Here is a 20136-nt window from a genome sequence, read left to right on the forward strand (position 1 = left end):
CCTAACAGCGACTGTTAAAACTTTTCACAAAGATAGACATGTTTTTCTTTCTTTCTTGTTTAAACATGTTGAGAGCAAGGTTACCATTACGGTTCACTTGCAGAAATAGAAACTGCAATCCTTATTTATTTAAACATTTAGAAAGATTACAAAACAATGCATTTCCTACTATTTCCATATTGAACTCGCAATTTCGCAGTATGAACATTCAAACAAATGAACAAGCAACAACGGACGAACAAGGTACAGCTCCTTCTGCAACAGCTGCATTTCGAGACTTGCTTGGTGTTCAAAGGCAATCTGAGGAAGATCTAAAGAATACTTTTTATCAAAGAGAATTACCGAAAACCTTAGTACGTTTTGCTTCTCCTGAAGGTAAAAAGCTATTCAGGGAAGCAATGGATGATGGTTATGCAGAAGGGTTTTTCCCATTGACCGGTAACTTTACAACACAATCTGAGCCATCCTATTGTGGCCCAAGTTCACGTAAGTGATTACAATAAAAAGTTAAGCGGGGTGCTTATGAATGTTATAGTTGCTATGGTCTTAAATGCCCTAGAAGTAGATCCAAAACGAAGATGGAAAGGCAATTGGCGATGGTTTTCAGGTAAGGCACAAGCTTAGGTAAACTAATTTTATGACTGATTAATTTTTTATAGATGAATTCTTACATTGTTGCTCATCAAAAGAAGATATGAAAACAAAAGGCATCACATTTGATAATTTTGCATGCTTAGCCAAGTGCCATTCTGATGTTCAAGTCAAACGTGCCTTTGATTTTAGCTTTGATGAATTCAAAAAGGACTTGGAATCCGTCACTTCAACATCAGACAAGTTTATGATCATATCATTTTCTAGAAAGACGCTCGGACAAACGGGGGATGGACACTTTTCACCTATTGGTGCTTATAACCCGAGGAATAATATGGTACTTGTGTTGGACACAGCTCGCTACAAGTACCCAAGTTATTGGTGCTCTATTGAGACCTTGTTTGAATCAATGAAGCCAATTGACAAAGAAACCGGTCGTCCGCGCGGTTATTTTATTCTAAGTTACAACGCCGAATACCCGCCAATTAGTCTATGCAAAGTTAAACCGAATGATAGAACCAGCAAGCGATCAGGGGACGAAAGACCAACAAAAGAAAGCGCTAAGTTAAATTGGTCTACGCTTGCTAAGTCATTTTGTAAGCGTATACCAGAGGATATGTGGTTAGAAAAGCCTCATACAATGGAGCACGTCGTCAAACTTGTCCTTCGCAACGTTCCTCAAGAATATACATCCATCTTGGCAAACAAATCACTTGCATCCTTTAACGCAACCGCCTCAGAAAAAGCAGAAGAATACATCAATCAACTTCTCTATGACACTACCAAATCTCCTCTTTATCCAGTCGTGATGAATGCACTCTATGCAAACCGAAACATGGATACATATACCACAGTTGATTATAAAGCTGCATTCGCTACCCTTTTTGTCCTTGGTTCACCCCGTATGCTATATACATCTCTACCCAAAGAACTACAGGATCGACTGGATGGATATAGAAAGAGCCAAGATATGACACCCATCATGAAACAAGAAATTCAGCGTATTTCGGAAGAGGTCACTGAACTTACAACTACATTCTGTACTTGCGGTCCTGGCTGGTCCGCAGAAGACGATCAAAAGGGTCGCTGTGTGTAAATAACCATCATTGAACATATGTAACTTAAAATACATCCTTTAATCTAATAGAAATAAAAAAAGTGCTTTATATACAATCGAATTACTCTTCTTCAGAATGTTCTTCTTCGTCTTCTTTTTCTTCTTCAATTTGTTCTTTAGTATTTTCATTAGTAGCCTTCTTTGCTGCCTTCTTCTTTCTTGATGCCGCCCTCTTTCTCTTCTTCTCTTCCTCAGCTTCTAATCTTTGCTTTTCAACTTCATTCAAAAGCTCTTCTTTAAATGGCCAATTGTTGGGAATTCCAGGATCCTTTTTGGATTCTATTTAAATTTAGAAAAAAAAAAGATAATCTTTGTATTTGAAGCAACTTACTACGCTGAGGCTGTGGATTCTTTCTGCCTTGTCTCTTTTCTTTACGTTGATGCTCCTTAATTTTATCTTTGATACTGTATTTTTTTGATAAACGGACTCGTTTACTTAATCTTTCTATAGATTACACAAGCAGATATTAATTAGATAAAACTGTATACACACACATATTATGTTTATTTATTATAAAACCCTACTTTTAGGTACCATTTTATATGTATATAGAAAAAGAAAGAAAGAAAAAATAATGCTCAGAAAGCATTTGGAGTATATGTCCGAAAAAGAAGTCACTTTCAAGCCACGAAGGGTTGAATCTATTGTAACTTCAGATCCTCTGGTAAATCTAAGATGTGGCCCATTTTCTTCACTTTGACAGCCAAATATTTGTCTAATTCATTTCTTGGTGTAGATGAGCCTGAAGAAGGTACGGGTGATGATGTTTCTAAATGGCTGACTTCATTACGGCTATGAGAAAGTAAGGGAGATGGCATAGCACTGTTGGTTCCATCATTCAAGGCAGGAGAAGACCATGATCGTGGAACCATGGGCCGACGTTTAACTACCTTGATTGAACCATAAGATTCCAATTGCTTAATTTTATCAGGGTTATTTGTGAGTAAATCTACTTCTTTGAGCTGAAGATCTTTCAAGATGGCATTTGCTATACCGTATGTTCTTCCATCCGCTGGGTGTTGTAACAAGACGTTAGCAGCTACGGTGTCATGTCCTAAATCTTGTAAATTATATGCTCTACGTAGATTGTTAATAACTTTTCAGTAAATCAAACTTCTCCCTTACTTTAATTTCTCCAGCAATCCAATGCCTCTTCCCTCTTGTCTCAAATAAACAATAACACCTCTTCCTGCTGCTTGCATTTGAGCCATTGCACTATCCAATTGTTCACCACAATCACAACGGGCCGAGTGTACTGTTTCACCTGTAAAACATTCTGAATGGATACGGACAAGGGGTGGTTCTGATAACATTCTCCACTCTGATTTGGCTTTTGCTTGCTGTGCTTCTAAATAAGATTCTTGATCTTTTGTCAATGCTAAAGATCGACATTCATCTGTTACAACTTCTTCTAGTCTTCCATAATAAGCTCCTCTGACAATTCGATTCATGATAGTTTCATTTTCCCAAGTCTTATCCAAGGACTTTGATCTTATGTCATCTCCATAAACAATAGCCAAATGTTCTTTAGTATCTTGATTGTTCTTGTAAAGATACAGATACATTTCTCCCCCTTGTGTTGTTGGGATGCGTGCACGCACTTGACACTGTATTTTGATATGCTCATCAGGGACAAGCATTGGCGTTACGGCACTAGGTGCATGAACCTGATTCTTTAAGAATTCAACGTATTCTTTTACTGTCGTCGGACGGCTCTTTTCCTTGTCTTTTTCTTCTATCGAAGGATCATTGCTGACCACATTCATTCCAAATAATGTAAAGACTTTAGATACCATATTAGCTTGAAAATTATAAAAGAGAGAAAAAAAAAAAAAAAAGAAAGAAAAGAAATATAAATAAAAAGGGTTCCAATTAAGGTTTGCTGAATAATCTTCAGTCTCCGCATTACAAAAAAAAGAGATCAATGCTTATTAAGCCTTTTTTCGCTGATGACAAAACATGGAAAAATATGAACAACGCTACATGCACCAGAAATAGGCCAATGCTACAGGCGCTACTTATATACACTGCATATAATGTTGTCCAGTGAAATATCCTTTGATGTAAAATACAAAATGATTACACTTTATCTAGTTTTGTGTAGAATAAATGCAGCAACAGCCTCCCTTTTATCAAAAAGATCGTCCATGCATATAGTTTCCATCCAGGAATATTTATAAAATGTATTGTAAATATCGTTTGAACAGAGGAAAAAAGATATAAAATACTTAAGCCTTAAGCCAAGCTTCATGCTTCTACATCTTGAATTGTAAGTGTTATTACTATTTTAGGCAGTGATGCTCCCTATCCCCCTTAAGAAACCTTTTTTTAAGAAAGCCCCAGAAAGCTAAATCATAATCAAAAGGATTCTGAATGTGCTTACTCTGTATATGAGTGCAAACAGAAATTCCAAATCTTTGGGGTGACATCACGGTGTGTTGGCTTTAAAAATTGTATTTTTTTTTTTTAACACTGCCTTACTGTTTGCGTAAGTCTCCCTTTTTTTTTCTTTTTTATATCAAAAAAAATGATGAACAACTCTATGACAACTCCTCAACAATTAAGGTATATATTTATACATCATTATTAGGCATAACATTAAATAACCACATTTCATATAGTAATCACGATAATAATGAATGGAAACAAAATTTGATGCTTCCAAAAAAAGATACACGACCACAAACAGAGGTAAGAAAGATTAAGGTTGACTTTATGAGAGGAGTGATTGACGAGCTATGTTAGGATGTAACAGCTACAAAAGGAAATGAATTCGAAGATTATTTTTTGAAAAGAGAACTATTGATGGGTATTTTTGAAGCTGGCTTTGAACGACCCTCACCCATCCAAGAAGAGGCTATCCCTATTGCTTTAGCAGGCCGTGATGTACTTGCAAGAGCCAAAAACGGTACAGGAAAAACTGCTGCATTTGTCATTCCAACCTTAGAAAAGATAAACAACAAAATATCCAAGATTCAAGCTCTATTGCTTGTCCCTACACGTGAATTAGCATTACAAACAGCACAAGTATGCAAAACGTTGGGTAAGCACTTGAATATTCAAGTGATGGTGACTACAGGAGGTACCACTTTAAAGGATGATATTTTGCGTCTGGGTGAAACTGTGCACATCGTCGTTGGTACACCAGGTCGTATTCTCGATCTTGCTTCAAAAGGCGTGGCTGATTTCAGTGAAGCTACAACATTTGTCATGGATGAAGCCGATAAACTGTTATCACCAGAATTCTCCCCTATTATTGATCAGCTAATTGCCTTTTTCCCAAGTAATCGACAGATTATGCTCTTCAGTGCCACTTTCCCAATGATTGTAAAGAACTTTAAGGATAAGCATCTTACCAAGCCTTATGAAATTAACCTGATGGATGAGCTGACATTGCGTGGTGTTACTCAATACTACGCATTTGTGGAAGAAAAACAAAAGGTTCACTGTTTGAATACGCTTTTCTCAAAGGTAAAACTAGCACAAAGAAAAAAGAGTAATATGCTTAGGCTTGTACATAGCTTCAAATCAATCAATCCATCATCTTTTGTAATTCTACCAATCGAGTCGAGTTATTGGCCAAGAAAATCACTGAATTAGGTTATTCTTGCTTCTATTCCCATGCTAAAATGCTCCAAAGTCACCGTAACCGTGTATTTCATGATTTCAGAAACGGGGTTTGTCGTAACTTGGTGTGCTCAGGTAAAAAAAAGTGTCATCATAAATATGTGCACTATGGCTAATATATAATAGATCTCTTAACTCGTGGTATCGATATTCAAGCAGTCAACGTCGTCATTAACTTTGATTTCCCCAAGAATGCTGAAACCTATTTACATCGTATTGGTCGTTCAGGCAGATTTGGTCACCTTGGTTTAGCTATCAACTTGATTACTTATGAAGATCGATTCAATCTGTATAAGATTGAGCGTGAATTGGGTACTGAAATTCAACCTATTCCACCAGTAATCGACAAGACGTTGTATGTTGCTCCTAATGCTCTTGATAATGCCGAAGTTCAGCAACCTAATCGTCAATTAGCTATGGCTACTCGTCAGCAACAACAACAGAGAGTATCTCAGCCTGAACAACAACAACAACAACAACAACAACAATTCCAACAATTCCAACAGTTTCAACAATTTCAACAACTTCAGCAACTTCAACAGCCTCAGCAGCAGCAGCAACACTATCAACGTAGAAACTACCATCAATCATCACGCGGTGGATATAATCATTATAGAGGAGGACGTCAACATATGGGCTCAAGAGGGCATTAGTTGCCTATCTGTACGCTTTTTTTTTTTCTTTCTTTTTTGTAAATAAGTTTAGAAAATTCCTATTCCTTTTCTTCTACCTTTGCGCTTGTTTTTCTCTTCTTTTAAAAAATAATAACAGCATTAAAAAACATAAAAACCAATGTGTATTTTGGCAACTTTACATACTCAAGTTAAACACTTGATGTCTATACAGCTACTCAAAACTGATCTTTGGACAAATCGTGCAGTTGTCGAAATGGAGAAGAAAGGTGTGGTACAGTCCATGTGTCTAACAAATAATTTTATAGCAAAATCAACATATATTCCGTGCATAAATTAAATTTCTCTACACAATGGATCATATTAAGCCCACAGCACTGATCCACAGCAGCTATGTTTATATAATCTATGGATTTAATTGGTTGATGGCTTTTATTCTTGTATTAAGAACGCTTTTTTTTCTCTGTTCATAAAAGACTCATTCCATCTTGTCATTTTCTTATGTTTTCAAGTTAAAACTATTTATTCGTCAGTATCATACGCTCGTTGATAAATGGTCAATAAAAGCTGCCTTTGGAAGAATAGGGAAGAGTAATCCCTCGAACGATACGCGAGGAAACATTAGAAGATTGAGAACGAACCTAATTGAAGCGTTGGCAATTAATGACAAAGTGACAGTAACAGCAGTAACAAAACCTTTGAAAGGAAATATTAGCTCGCAAAAAGGATAAAAAGAGCTCAAACACTTTCAATAACAATAACTATGGCAAAGTGCTAATTGCGCGACCAAATCAAAAATTATAATTCATATCAACATTGGCCCTTCAGCAAGCTCCATCACTGTTGCCACAAAAAAGCGTAATATAGAATATTCAGAAGATGCAAGTAGCTCTGGAAATGGAGCATGAGAGAGTCTTATAAAACAAAATAATATAATGTAATATATAAACGCTTATTTGAGTGGTTATTATGGCGATATATCCTCTCAGGCCTTTTGGCTAAGATCAAGTGTAGTTATTATGGCGATACGGATTTTGAAAACACCAAAGAAGCAGATTCGCTCTGGAAAATAAATGAAGTAAAAGTGACAAAAGCCCTTTCTCATTTTAGACAAGTGTCTGTGGAAGGAGCTCAACAGATCAAATTATCTCCTAATGACCAAAAGGTTATTATGAAAAAGTTTAAAAGTCAAGGGGCATTTGGAGCCTGTAAATAATGAAGTGATGAATGCATACCAACGAATGCATATCACTTTAAATGATGAAGGAGTGACCATGGGCAAAGCAGAAGAGGCTATTGATGAAATCAAACTAGCAAACCAAACAGAGATGTCTAGATTGTATCAAATCTATCCTTCAAATTTTTAAACAGCCGCGACTCCAAGGGAGGCCACTCTCATTATCGAGGATATATGTCATTGTCTAAATAATTGCATTATTTCTCGAATTGAATCTGTCAAATTTGGATGGTATGTTTCATGCTTGATAAACATATTTTGATGCATGAGGATTAGAGTGATTTGTCTTTAATTCTTTTTAGCAAATACCAAAAAAAGATAATTATATGATAAACAAGTCCTCCATCAAAAATAATAATGACATCCTTTACCAATTTTTATGAGATCTCCTTATTTCTTTAAGTAATGGATGTTGATCTATATATGACTATTATAGAACAGCATCTTTCACTCTCCACTTTCTCTCTTTCTACTTCTTAAACGCACCATCTACCAGCAGATACTAAAAGAATGATGCTGAGATTCTTTTGACAACTATCACGTACGCTTCATAACATTGCCGATCTAGTGCTCTTTGATAAAAGCATCATTTTTTTTTTGTTTACTATAAGCGGCATTTTTAAAGATGCCGTCCCCTCTCAACCTTTGTCCTTGTACATTTGATGGTCAGCTTGCTTGTTTTTACTCATTTTTCAAAGCATGTCATGAGGAAAAAGGTTTGAAGATCCGTGATCAAGCCGAACTAAGCAAATCAGTTTACCTTCTCAGAGTGGTTTTACTTTTTACTGTTCATTAAACTTACTTTCATCTAGGCCACACAACCATGCAAGCACAGTATATGTAATCTGGAGATGCGCTCATGGATTTCAACAGCGACTTCATTACGAATGTTTTACAGAGTAAAGTCTTGATGAATTGATCTTGTGCGGTAGCAGATGAAGGCATGACATTCTTTCAGAGAATGTTTGATAGTGATAACCTTAATTTATAACTCGAACGGAAAATAGAAGAGGTTCAACCTTCTAGTGTTTTTGTAACGGTACAACTCTTGTGGTAAAGAAAGGTCTTTTTTATTAGAGTCCATATATGAACTACGTCTATCTAATTGTGTAACCAGTAGTACATTCAAGTAACAAAAGGACTGTGGTTTAATTTAATGCACAGATAATGCCTAATAAACCATACACCTTAACAATAGTGTTTCGTCAAGTAATCAAATGTAGACTATAAAAGACATGGATATTAAGTCAGCAATAATATCGTCACAGCTACTTACAGCTAGCGCTTCAGAGCATCCAACTTCACTAGGGAATGGTTGATTATTTCCGTCTACTGATTTTGTCTGAGCTTTGACGACATCGCCGTGATCAATGTTGTCATATTATCAAATTCTGGGCATTTGGCTTCATAGGTACCAACGGTTATAAAATTCAACAACACTACGAATTTCATCTCCAATAGACGCGACCTCTTGCAGGAATGAAGGCTATATCACGGTTAATAATCATCCTTTGAGCTTCTTCCGATGCCACAAACATAGAAGAGAGTTATAAGGAATCATTTTTAAAGTCAAAATAAAAAAGGGCACGTGTAGGGTGCTTCGACAAAAAAAAAAAATGGGAGAAAAGGAGGGAAAATGAAAGAAAAAAGAGCTGCCTTATACATTTTGAATTGCACTATTGCATAACAAGCCACATACTTATCAACCTTTAATTGATGTGGATCCTTTTGCGTGTTTATTGTGACAGAGATGCGTAGATATCTTGATACAACAACACCCTTTCTTGGACTAATCCTGTCTATTTCATTCATGATGATTAATTATTAGGAAGTGTGACCTCTAACGCATATGATTGTAAACATTCAACCTTGCTCCTTTCTAGATGTTGTTATCGCATCTCTTTTTTGCTCAAGACATCTTTAATACTTTACCCTCTACCTTTTTGTTGCCTCTTTCTTTATCCCGTGTTGGAAGTGATTCAACTGCCTACAACAGCATGATTCCTTTCTTGAACATGTAAAAGGTTAATGTGGGAAATAATAGGCCATAATCAATCAAGGTCAAATATATGACATCTGTAAGGAATTTGCTTTATTTTTTGATCAAGGCCCACGCCGAATGTCATAAATTTTTGCATTCTCTGCCCTTCTTCTTTATTAAAATTGTTGTCAAATGTAATAATAATCTCTTATGCTTGTTCTTGTTGACAAGAGAAAAAAAGATATTTCCTATAAGTTGTTTTTATTTCCGATGTGCCTCTGTATGCATATTGAATTTAGACAAAATCAGCTTTTGTATGTTTAGGAAAACTTCAGCCATGGAAAATCAATCCCATTCACACTGAATTTCCCAAAAATGCCAGAATAAATAATTTTAACAGGATAATAGCAAAAATAAAAATAAAAATGACGCAAGCTATACTTTCTTTTAAAAATAGATCAAAGCGTATATAGTGGATCATTCCTATCTAAAGAGAAAATGTAGATAGCAAAAAAGCCCCAAAGTTAAAAAAAAAAAAGTAATTAACGCGTGTTGCAATAAAGAGTAACTCTCAGCGTATGTCAAGCTCAACTCCATACCCGAAAAAAGCATGTATCCTTTTAAAGTGTTTCATAACTTTGGCTGATGCCATTTATTGAGTTGTAAGGCAGCCGTCTGTTAAAAGCACAGATCTCAGCAGACCAGTAAATGTTTGCTATGAGGCGAAAGAGAGAAATAACTGTTAAAAAGACTCCTTTTTTGTTTACAAGCACTGACCTTCACGAATAATGTCTATCACCGTTATCGCCTTTTTTTTTAAAAAAAAAATTCGTCATGTGAATTCTCGCAAACGCGTTTTGTCTCCTTTATTTTTGTAATATAAAATTCCAATAGGCTATTTTTTATCCATATTGATTTAAAGCAATACCAACATAGACAGAGTACATCTAAATAATTTGGTTATCGATTAGAAATGTCAGCTTATGGGAAGGATATATTTGATATGAGGCATCTGTCAGCTTTTGGCGAGGTCCATACCTGACTTAAACAGAAAATTGTTGTATCCTAGACTAGTCATATTTGTATCATATCGCCCTCATTAAACAATGCTTGTTCATAGCTTAAAAGAAAAAAAATACGTATGTAGTATTGCAACAAGCAAAGTATAAATATAACATCCCTTCATACCATTCAAGATCCTTAAGAGGCCTAATCTGTTTTTGTTTTCGTTTCACTTTTTGCTTGATTAGGAAAAGTAATCGTTAAGGCATACAATGTTTAAGCATCAGACCATTAGAAAATTATAATCAAGTCTATTGAAAATAATAACAACATTTACAGTATTCTTACCATAAATGACGACAAATAGCATAGAATGGCATTAAAATGCGATCTTCAAGAGCATCCACAAGTATTATTTTATTTTTATGGTTGGAATTATTATTTATACATGATTAGCAAAACCTAATATGTATATATTGCAGACAAGCATGATAATAAAGGCACGACTACTACTCATAACTGTATTAATTAAGCGTACACTAGTATAAGATCTTGATAATGTAAATCTATTATTCGAGTAGAAATAGAAGGGCTTTAGCCTTCTTCTTGTGTTTTTGTAATGATGCAGCTCTTGCAGTCAAAGAAATGTTTTTTTTTTTTATTAGAATCAACAACTTGAACTATTTATATTTGTTCGATTTAACTGTGTAACAAGTTGTACTTCAAGGAACAAAAGAGCTGTGATTTAATTCAATGCACAGGTAATGCCTAGTAGGTTGTACACCATAACAAGATAAAAATGGCACTTGTAATGAGATAAAGGTTATGCTATGAGGTATAATGTCACCTACCAAATATCTCAGATCTTTATCAAGCTTGTTCAGGCGCAGTTGTATTCCAGAATATAAATATAAGCAGGATAGTTAAAATGAAATTAATGTGTTTAATTTCTAGATTTACTTTGTAGAAGTTTATGCGGGCATAGTGTTTTTGAAATTGTCATGCATCATAATGGCACTTACCTTTAAACAAAGACTGATACAGTACTTCAGCAGAAAGAATATGGTAAAAGTTACCAAAGAAACAATCATCTGTGCTTTTAAAAAAGTGAATCATATTGGAGACATGTATTCAGCTTTTGAGCGATTGCTTCCAACGTTTCTTTGGGGGCCATAGAATATCCATCAATCAACGTGACTATTCGCCTTCTCTTGTTAACCCTCTCCAAATTTATCACAATTGTTGATTGAACTGAGTTGTTCATAACTACTGATAAATGTCAAAAACGATATGACAATAATAATATTAATAGTTTAAAATAGATATAGAATGATAGCAAAATAAATCATGATATAATGAATAGACACACTATATCCCAAGCAGAGATGTAATTAAAATAAAAAAGAAAGATAGAATACGATTACCAGAAGGAGAGAACTAAGAGCACAGCAGACACAGTAAAGACCGAAAAAGGAAAAGTTAACTTCAGCCAACCAGACAAGAATAAAGCGTCAACTGTTGCAAGGTAAATAAATAAATAAAAAAAGAATCACTCATTTCATTCCAACATTGTTCATTTTTTCTAGAAACATAGAGTATCCAAGCCTTTATTTATTTTATTTTTTTTCATTTATATTAATTCTAATAATAAAAAGAAAGAATATTTCTTAGAGAAGAAAAATAAGAACCCTTGCTCTCCCCCCGAAGCGGGAAAGACCAGCTATCCGGCACTTCAATATCCGGCAATGTTCTAGGAACATTCCTTCAATCTCGGAATTGGGCAAACTATAGTGTTCGAGTGTAGAGAAAAAAGAAGGTTGAAATCAGAGCCTCTTTTTATAGTTTTTGGTTTGTTTACATTGTGACTTTGAAAAGCGTTCCTGAGTTGAAGAATTTCTTGATTGCATGAATTATTTTAAGGAGAATGACATTCCTGATTCCTTATTGGTTAGCTTTGTAGTAGACTTATATCGTAGGACATGTTACTCAAGTAGTAATACACCTAATACCAGAAAGAAACTTTATAAAATTGCATTAACTCTCTCAAATATGAATTTTATTGCTACTACAAGCTATTAGCGAATGCTTTATTAAACCATAAAAAAACTAGACGACTATCGCTACCTTCAAACGGCGATGGATGATATAGTCTAGGCTTATATTGCTGGAAGCTCTTCTTTGCTCTCCCATTTGCAAAAACATGGTTGCTGAGAAGTAATAAATCGTCTTTAATTCATCATAGCTCACGGCTTAACCCAATTATTAAATAAAAATTCAGTATCTTTATTGTGTAGTAACCCAGGATCATATCATGCAAAACTAGCGGCATCCTGATACCATTGTCTTTTAACCCTTTTATTTTGGTCCTTAATAGCATCAATTTCTTTGCAGCCAAGTTATATTGTACCACATATAATAATCGTATCGTAAACCTTTGATGAACATTGTCAGCACTATTCCATCAGCAATCTTTTGAGTTCTTAGTTTAAAGTTCTTCTAGCTGTCAGTGTGTCTTGTGGCATATATGCCTTGGCTTATGAGCTGACTCTTAATAAAGAGGCATCATTATTCGACAAGGCCAATTTATACTCCTAGTAAATATAGCTAGTCCTGACAGCGGCCTTGTCTTAAGCGATACGACGTAATGAACGTAGGTTGGGTTGAAGTGGATCGTTCGTTGTTTAGGTAGTCTTGAGAATGAATGACTGTGACGCATAATTGTTCGATTTTGAAACGAACAGTTCCACGTCCTTGTGCAAGCTCGTAATATTTATCAGAGAAGAGATATCCAAAGGTTGAATTGAAAGTCTGTGGCTGCATAATGAGACTTATGGTTGCTACAGTAGCTGTTACCGTAGGTATGGCAACGGAAGACAGCTCGTGAAGATTCAGTCTTTGGGTGATCGTTTAGGGCGGAAGTGTCTCTGATCCTGATAGCTCGGGCTGATGAAGACCTTGCGATAGACCCCAGAATAAGCAATCAAATGTTCTCTTTAAAGCGTTTATTGTACCATTTGATTGGTTAGATCTTGACAACATAATAAATAAAGAATAGGACGAGTGTTTTTTTTATCAGGGCCTAAAAGCAAAACAAAGAACCCAGCAAGTAACTAATAGTAATTGGCTGCTAAATTAAGCAAATTGGGTTCTGGATCAATGTGTCACCAATTTAATGTATTTATAGAACCTAACTTTTATTGTTTTTGTTATTTTTGTACTTTCTCTTTTCCCTTTCCTTTCCTTCTTTATTTTCTAATCTTATAATGTTAACAAGTGGTTATGGGCTCCTTGGTTCATTAACACTTTTATTATCAACTTTAGCTTCTGCAGCAACAACGAACACAACTGACCCCTGTGCTGCCATTGCTGGGAAAAAAACCGCCAGTTTTCATGATGCCAAAGCCTGTCTCGATTACTTTAAATTTGACAAAGATATTGCTCAACAAACAGTGGACACAGTCAGAAAAGTGACAAACGAACTTTATGTGTTTAATGTAAAGCAGTAATGGAATAGTTTAATAGAAAGGAAATGAAGCTAAAAATTTGAACTTGCTTATTATAGGAAATAGCAGCCTCTCCGCCAAATGTAGAAGGATTGTCCGTACCAGCAGTAAACATATCCTACGGTCTTGATTTGATATTAAAGGAAGACTGGAAATCCGATCGAGAGTTTCAAGAAGCAGTTGCCTTATTACTAGATAAAGTTCAAGATGCTCACCTAGTAAGATATTTTATATGTCAGCTCAATGAGTATACAAATATAAACCTATGTATTTATAGTCTTACGTCCCTTTCTGTTATCGACAATTCATCTTTTGGCAGCCGATTCAACTTAATGCACTTTTAAGAAATAAGCGATTAATTGCTAATGTTGCTTATGTCAAAAATGACGTTTGGCCAGAAGCCAAAGAGACTTGGGTTGGCTGCGAAGTAACACAGATTGATGGTATGGAAGCTATGGATATGATTGTTAACTATGCTGTCAACAATAATGGAGAAAGCAAAGATGTAAACACATGTTTTAATAACATCATGAATACCAAGAGTTACTTTCACGGTTGGGATGATGGTGCCGATGATCTTGGTTACCACCGTTTCTTACCTGCTCAAGAGTTTCATAACTATACCATGCGTTGTGCTAAACAAGGCACAAAACCTATACAAGAAGATTATGACGAACCTTTTACTGTTCAAGTACCTTGGGTTGCTCAAGTGCCTCCAAACTTTAGCGATGCTGATAATTATTGGACAAAGTTTTGTCAATCTGCTCACCATCAAAAGAGAGACACCCACTATGATATTCATGAATTAAAGATGATCCACGAAGGAGACGTATTTGCGCTTAATTCTGAAGGCAATCTTAACGCTGTAGGCGCTTCCAAGGGCCCATATATTGAATTTATACAGCTGGAGGGTGACCTTGACAAAGTTGGCGTTGTAGATATCCAAAGTTTCTCTATTGCTTCTGAAGACAAGGAACAATTCGTAAACGATGTCATTTCTGGTCTACAAGATTTTGAAAAGAAGGGGATCGAGAAGATCATTCTTGGTAATGTATGCTGCCTTGTCTTTTACTTTCTTACTGACATCTCTTTTCTACACAGATCTTTCGTCCAACGGTGGTGGCGATGCATGTGCAGGAGAATTCCTTATTAGTACCCTCTTCAACTCCACCCCTGATTATATGTCTGATGTAAAGTACTCACCTTTCCTCGAACGAGTTGTCAAGAAAGCTTACGAACAAGAATCCACAAAATGGATCGATTACAGATCAAAGGGCTATAGTGGTAGTTCATGGCTTACAACTACTAAAGAGTACAAGAGAGGAAAAGACACAGTCAAATTCTCACAGCCGATTACCCTGAGCTGTGAAAGTTGGAACGACAGCCTGAACAACAAGTACACAAACACAAAATGGAAGCCCTCGGATGTCTTGATCCTTTCCGATGGCCGTTGCGGCTCTACCTGTGCTATTGTGGCATCTCGTCTTCGTCTTTCCCATAAAGTTCCTGCTATGGGTCTGGGTGGAATTCGAGGTAATCGTATGCAGTTTGCTTCCTTCCCAGGTGGTGAAAGCGATCGTCTGTCTAGTTTCTTGATGGATCTCGAAATTCTTGGCCTTAGTGAAGATTCTAGCGCCCCTACACCTTTCCCTGAACGCGCAGATATGGGTTGGACATTTAGAGAAGTCTATAGACCAACCTCAGAATTTACTGGAGACGAAACTGATCTGCTTGAATACAGCGTTAACAATGCTGACTGTCGTATGCACTTTAATGATGAAAATGCTGATGATGTCAAAAAGTTATGGTCAGATGTAGCCAAAGTTGTTTTGGCTGGACAGTGTCCCCTTGTTGAACAATAAATTCTCCTTTTCTTCTTAAAACTTGTTTGTGTGTCAAATAAGGCTGAGCCTAAAAATAATATGTACAGAAATAAAAACCCCCTTCTTTATTTATTCTTCCAGCACTTTCAGAAACTTGTTTGAATTCCAATGACAGTGGGACAAAGAAAGCCCTCCATTCAACCTAGACCCACAAAGGCATCTATGCTAAGAACTCAAAAGCAGCCAACTCCTTCTACGCCATCACCTGCTGAACCCAAGACTCCAAAAACTACGCCAGTAAGCAAGAGCACTGTAAAGTCAGCCGGACCAACGGAAGGAGTGAAGACGTTTATGGCACAACAACGTGCACGATTGGCAGTTGTAAAGCAACCTAGTGGCCGCCAAGAAGAGGAGCCTCAAGTTGTTCCAAAGAGCAGCAAAGTGATGACAGGTGCTCAGAGGTACGGAAGCTCAAGTGCTACAGAAAAGTCTACAGTGGCACCAAGAAGACTGGATGTAGTCATCAAACAGGCAAAGGGTTCAGGAAAATTAAACATATCCAGCAGAAATCTGGACAAGATACCAGATGAAGTGATAAATATGCAAGTATATGAAAAATATAAGTAAATTGTTATAAACTAACTGTAACTTCTTTAGGTATCATGTTGATCCCAACTCCGTTGTCGTAGACTTTAGCTCTTCAGGGGATGCATGGTATGATGTCGAGGAACTTACGAAACTCATTGCTGGAGATAATCAGATTACAGAAATTGATGAAAGGCTTGGAAAAGAATTCGCTGCTCTAAAGCTGATTGATGTAGGTCATGGGCCCAAACCAATACAGTTCTTGACTAAGAGCAAATCTAGTTTAGGGTAAACAAGTTAAAAAGCTTGCCTGATACGATTGAACTATTACAAAACCTGACGTCAGTATCGCTCCCATACAATGAATTCGAAGACGTACCCAGCGTGCTTTTAAAGTTGAAGAACCTTAAAGAACTCGACATGTCACATAATCATTTACACCAGGTATCCTTGCCTGATACATCAGAGTCTAGTATTGAGCATCTGGATCTAAGCCATAATACCATCAAAGATATCCATATACCAAATGATACAGCTGTTAAAAGCCTCGTCAAACTTAATTTAAGTCATAACAAAATCGAGCAGCTTCCTGAAGCTATTCTTCATGCTACAAAGCTTCAAGAATTACAAGTTGGCCAAAACAGACTACGGGTTTTATTCAAAGGTATACTTGGCATTGATCAAGAAGAAATGAAAAACTAATGATTGAATTAGGAGAAATTACGTTGCCATCACTCGTACGCTTGCATGCCAGTGATAACCAACTAACACAAATTTCAACAGGCAGTATTGACCTTCCAAAACTAGTTGAAGTGTCTTTAGGAAACAACAGGATGACAGAAGAGGGTATGATACATCTTCGTGGAGCCCCCAACATCTTAACATTAGATATATCATCCAACAAGCTACAAGACATTCCTTTGGCTGCAATTGTCTGTTTGACCCATTTACAACGTCTTGATATCAGGGCAAATGATATACACCAGCTACCTTGTGAATTGGGACAGTTTGAGGAATTAAAAACGATCCATCTTGAAGGAAATCCTATGCGTGTTACTTCTTCCATGACCCATTTAATCGAGTCATTAAGAAGTAAATTCAAGAGCCAACAGCAAGAAAACAAGTTAAATGAACAAGCTGATAATTCTATTGATGATGATGATGATGCAGCATTCGATAAGGACAAGAATGAAAAAGGTAAAATGAGATTTTATTTCATAGAAAAGAATCCGATATAACAAGCGCTAATATAGATATGAATGATACACAATCACGAAAACAGAAAGTGGATATAGCCAAGAAACTAATCATGTCAAACAAGCAGTTAAAGGAGCTACCAGAAGAAGATCTTGATTTCTCAAATCAGACAATACCAGGCACCGTGTTGTTAGGTAAGATATAAAGTGCTTTTATAAAAGAGACATGCTCATTACATACACACTAGACCATAACTTGCTTTCTACTATTCCCTCCAGCTTGGGCTGCATTTCAGAGTTCCTGGTCAAGATTGATCTGGACTATAACTGTATTGAACAGTTTAGTTTGACGATTGAAGGGATGGTATTTCCTAACCTGAAATCCTTAAAGTTATCCCAGAATCGTATGAAACAATTAACTGCTAATGGTGAAAGCAGCTTTCCTCATCTTGAAGAATTGGTGCTAAATAATAATTTGCTTACCAGTCTTCCAGATAATATGGCATCCATTCTACCAGAACTCAAGATACTCTCTATAAGCTCCAACAAGTTGGATAATATTTCTATTGACATGTTTGGGAAGAAACTGGAAATTTTGAACCTTTCCAACAATGATATTGGGTATCTTCCTCCTGAGCTGTCAACAATCACAACCTTGAAAGAGCTCACGGTATTTGGCAACAGGTAAGTCATACTAGACTAATCTAGTAATTTGTATTAACACACATCAGATTCAGGGTCCCTCGTCCTGCCATCGTCGATCAGGGGACACGAGCCGTTCTTGAATTCTTGAGGCATCGAGTAAGAAATTAAGTCTACGAGGAAAAATATTCTTTCTAGAGTGTCGTTTTGATCGATAATAAAGCATTTGGAGATATTCATTTTTTAACAGTGCATTTAAAGGGAAAGAAAGGGCTTGTTTTCAATCCCCTTAAATTGGGCGTGTTTTTTTTTTTTTTTTAAAAAAAAAAAAAAAACAATGCATTTAGAATATCAATCCAGGGTATAGTTTTGTTCCTCTCCTTGTCATGCGTTTTACTACAACCTATGCCAAGTAAAATCCATCGGGAGGTTAATCAAAATCAAAAAAAAGATCCGGTTTTGTGACGGTTAATAAGGTAGATTTACATTCACACACACACCCCAACATAAACTCTTATTGTTCATATACGTAACAGCTCTCTTCTTTTTTTCTTTTTCTTGACAAAAAGACTCCTCTTTTATAATAATCTGAAAGTATACATATATATATAGTCAATAACAAAGCATGACAGGTAATGATGAACATTGTATCAACCTATGGAAAACTAAAAAGATAATATAGCAATAGGTCATCATGATAAAACGATTAAAGTGATTGCAAAAGAAGCAAGAACTGGAAAACAATTCAGACTAGAATACACAAACAAGAAGATAACAGGAAACGGTTCTTTTGGAGTTGTTTACCAAACGCGTCTGATCGAAACAAACGAGGAAGCTGCTATCAAAAAAGTTCTTCAAGATAGAAGATTTAAAGTAGGGAGACCTTATAAAAAATGAAATAGAAATGATTTATTCCTTTATAGAATCGTGAGTTACAAATAATGCGCCTTGTTGATCATCCTAATGTTTGTCAGCTCAAGTCATACTTTTATAACCAAGTTGAAAACAAAGAAGATGAGGTCTATTTGAACCTTGTTATGGAGTATGTGCCTGATACCTTGTATAAAGCAACAAGATACTACGCCAAAGCAAAACAACACATGCCAATGATACTAGTTCAAGTATACATGTATCAAGTGCTCAGATCATTAGCATACATTCATTCCCTTGGAATTTGTCATCGTGACATCAAACCACAAAATATTCTATTAAATCCTGCTACAGGTATTTGTAAAATGTGTGATTTTGGAAGGTAAGACGAACAAGAGTTATAGACAGACAGAGCAAAAAGAGAGAGAGGAGAAAAAAAAGAAGGGGTAACTGATCATATGTCTAGTGCCAAGATACTTGTTCCCGGTGAACCCAATGTCTCTTATATCTGCTCACGGTATTATCGTGCTCCAGAATTGATCTTTGGTGCTACAAACTATACACTTAGTATCGATACTTGGTCAACAGGCTGCGTTATGGCTGAGCTAATCCTGGGTCAGCCTTTCTTTCCAGGAGAAAGTGGAATTGATCAACTTGTAGAAATCATAAAGATTCTGGGAACACCTTCTAAGCAAGAAATTGCTGCAATGAATGCCAGCTATGTCGAGCATCGATTCCCTCAGATCAAGCGTCAAGCACTGTCAAAGGTAAATCATTAAACATAGTTTATAGTCTGAGATGATTGACTGTGTTTTTTTGTTTTGTGTTTTTTAGATCTTTACTACTGCAACAGTTGAAGCAGTTGATTTATTAACCCGAATGCTGCAGTACCATCCTCAGCAAAGAATTACTCCGATCGAAGCATTATGTCATCCCTTCTTTGATCCAATTCGTGATCCAAACACTAGACTTCCTGATGGAAAGCCCTTGCCACCTGTCTTGAATTTCACAAGGGAAGGTAAGATATATATAAAAAAAAATAGAAGGGAAAAGGATTGTTTATTGATGACCTGTTAGAGTTATCCATTCGACCTGATTTAATCAGACGCTTGGTACCCCCTCATGCTGAACCAGAACTTTTGTCCAGAGGCATTGATATTCATAGCTTTGAGCCAATTCCGCTTGAACAACTGAAGATATCACCTTCAGCAATTTAATTAGTATATACACATACGTATGCATGTATATTCTCTATAAATATCTGTCTCTTTCTGTGCGTTATACATATGCATTGCCCAGCATTACTTTGTATAATAATAATAATTTATG

General features: G+C 36.2%; 6 protein-coding genes across 6 annotated transcripts; 5 read left to right on the plus strand and 1 right to left on the minus strand.

The window, feature by feature from the left end:
* Positions 1 to 200: 200 nt before the first annotated feature.
* RHIMIDRAFT_199503 (Phytochelatin-domain-containing protein) lies at positions 201 to 1060 on the plus strand (the record flags this gene model as incomplete). Its single annotated transcript, XM_023606381.1, has 3 exons — positions 201 to 486; positions 536 to 607; positions 660 to 1060. Coding segments are annotated over 3 exons (759 nt in total), but the record flags the coding sequence as incomplete, so codon positions are not given.
* Positions 1061 to 1769: 709 nt separating this feature from the next.
* Positions 1770 to 3505, minus strand: RHIMIDRAFT_249888 (uncharacterized protein; the record flags this gene model as incomplete). Its single annotated transcript, XM_023610671.1, has 5 exons — positions 1770 to 1987; positions 2040 to 2113; positions 2204 to 2229; positions 2405 to 2786; positions 2835 to 3505. 5 exons carry the CDS (start codon positions 3503 to 3505, stop codon positions 1770 to 1772), a joined length of 1371 nt encoding a protein of 456 aa, XP_023468698.1.
* A 526-nt stretch (positions 3506 to 4031) lies between these two features.
* RHIMIDRAFT_308062 (DEAD-domain-containing protein) lies at positions 4032 to 5989 on the plus strand (the record flags this gene model as incomplete). The annotated part of the gene is made up of 5 exons (XM_023614553.1): positions 4032 to 4274; positions 4331 to 4400; positions 4455 to 5180; positions 5231 to 5411; positions 5463 to 5989. The coding sequence occupies exons 1-5, from the start codon at positions 4237 to 4239 to the stop codon at positions 5987 to 5989; spliced, it is 1542 nt and encodes a 513-aa protein (XP_023468699.1). The 5' UTR covers positions 4032 to 4236.
* A 7413-nt stretch (positions 5990 to 13402) lies between these two features.
* Positions 13403 to 15655, plus strand: RHIMIDRAFT_312144 (uncharacterized protein). The gene is made up of 4 exons (XM_023614785.1): positions 13403 to 13682; positions 13751 to 13909; positions 13969 to 14737; positions 14793 to 15655. The coding sequence occupies exons 1-4, from the start codon at positions 13452 to 13454 to the stop codon at positions 15551 to 15553; spliced, it is 1920 nt and encodes a 639-aa protein (XP_023468700.1). The 5' UTR covers positions 13403 to 13451; the 3' UTR covers positions 15554 to 15655.
* Positions 15638 to 18226, plus strand: RHIMIDRAFT_276909 (RNI-like protein). Its single transcript, XM_023612658.1, has 7 exons — positions 15638 to 16116; positions 16172 to 16331; positions 16382 to 16763; positions 16814 to 17296; positions 17353 to 17490; positions 17544 to 17979; positions 18027 to 18226. Exons 1-7 carry the CDS (start codon positions 15683 to 15685, stop codon positions 18106 to 18108), a joined length of 2115 nt encoding a protein of 704 aa, XP_023468701.1. The 5' UTR covers positions 15638 to 15682; the 3' UTR covers positions 18109 to 18226.
* Positions 18227 to 18462: 236 nt separating this feature from the next.
* RHIMIDRAFT_108790 (CMGC/GSK protein kinase) lies at positions 18463 to 20098 on the plus strand. Its single transcript, XM_023605205.1, has 6 exons — positions 18463 to 18569; positions 18620 to 18810; positions 18861 to 19189; positions 19274 to 19574; positions 19642 to 19825; positions 19885 to 20098. Exons 1-6 carry the CDS (start codon positions 18563 to 18565, stop codon positions 20022 to 20024), a joined length of 1152 nt encoding a protein of 383 aa, XP_023468702.1. The 5' UTR covers positions 18463 to 18562; the 3' UTR covers positions 20025 to 20098.
* The last annotated feature ends 38 nt before the right edge of the window (positions 20099 to 20136 follow it).

This window comes from Rhizopus microsporus (genome assembly GCF_002708625.1).
Source record: "Rhizopus microsporus ATCC 52813 unplaced genomic scaffold scaffold_4, whole genome shotgun sequence".
Classification (NCBI taxonomy): Eukaryota; Fungi; Mucoromycota; class Mucoromycetes; order Mucorales; family Rhizopodaceae; genus Rhizopus; species Rhizopus microsporus.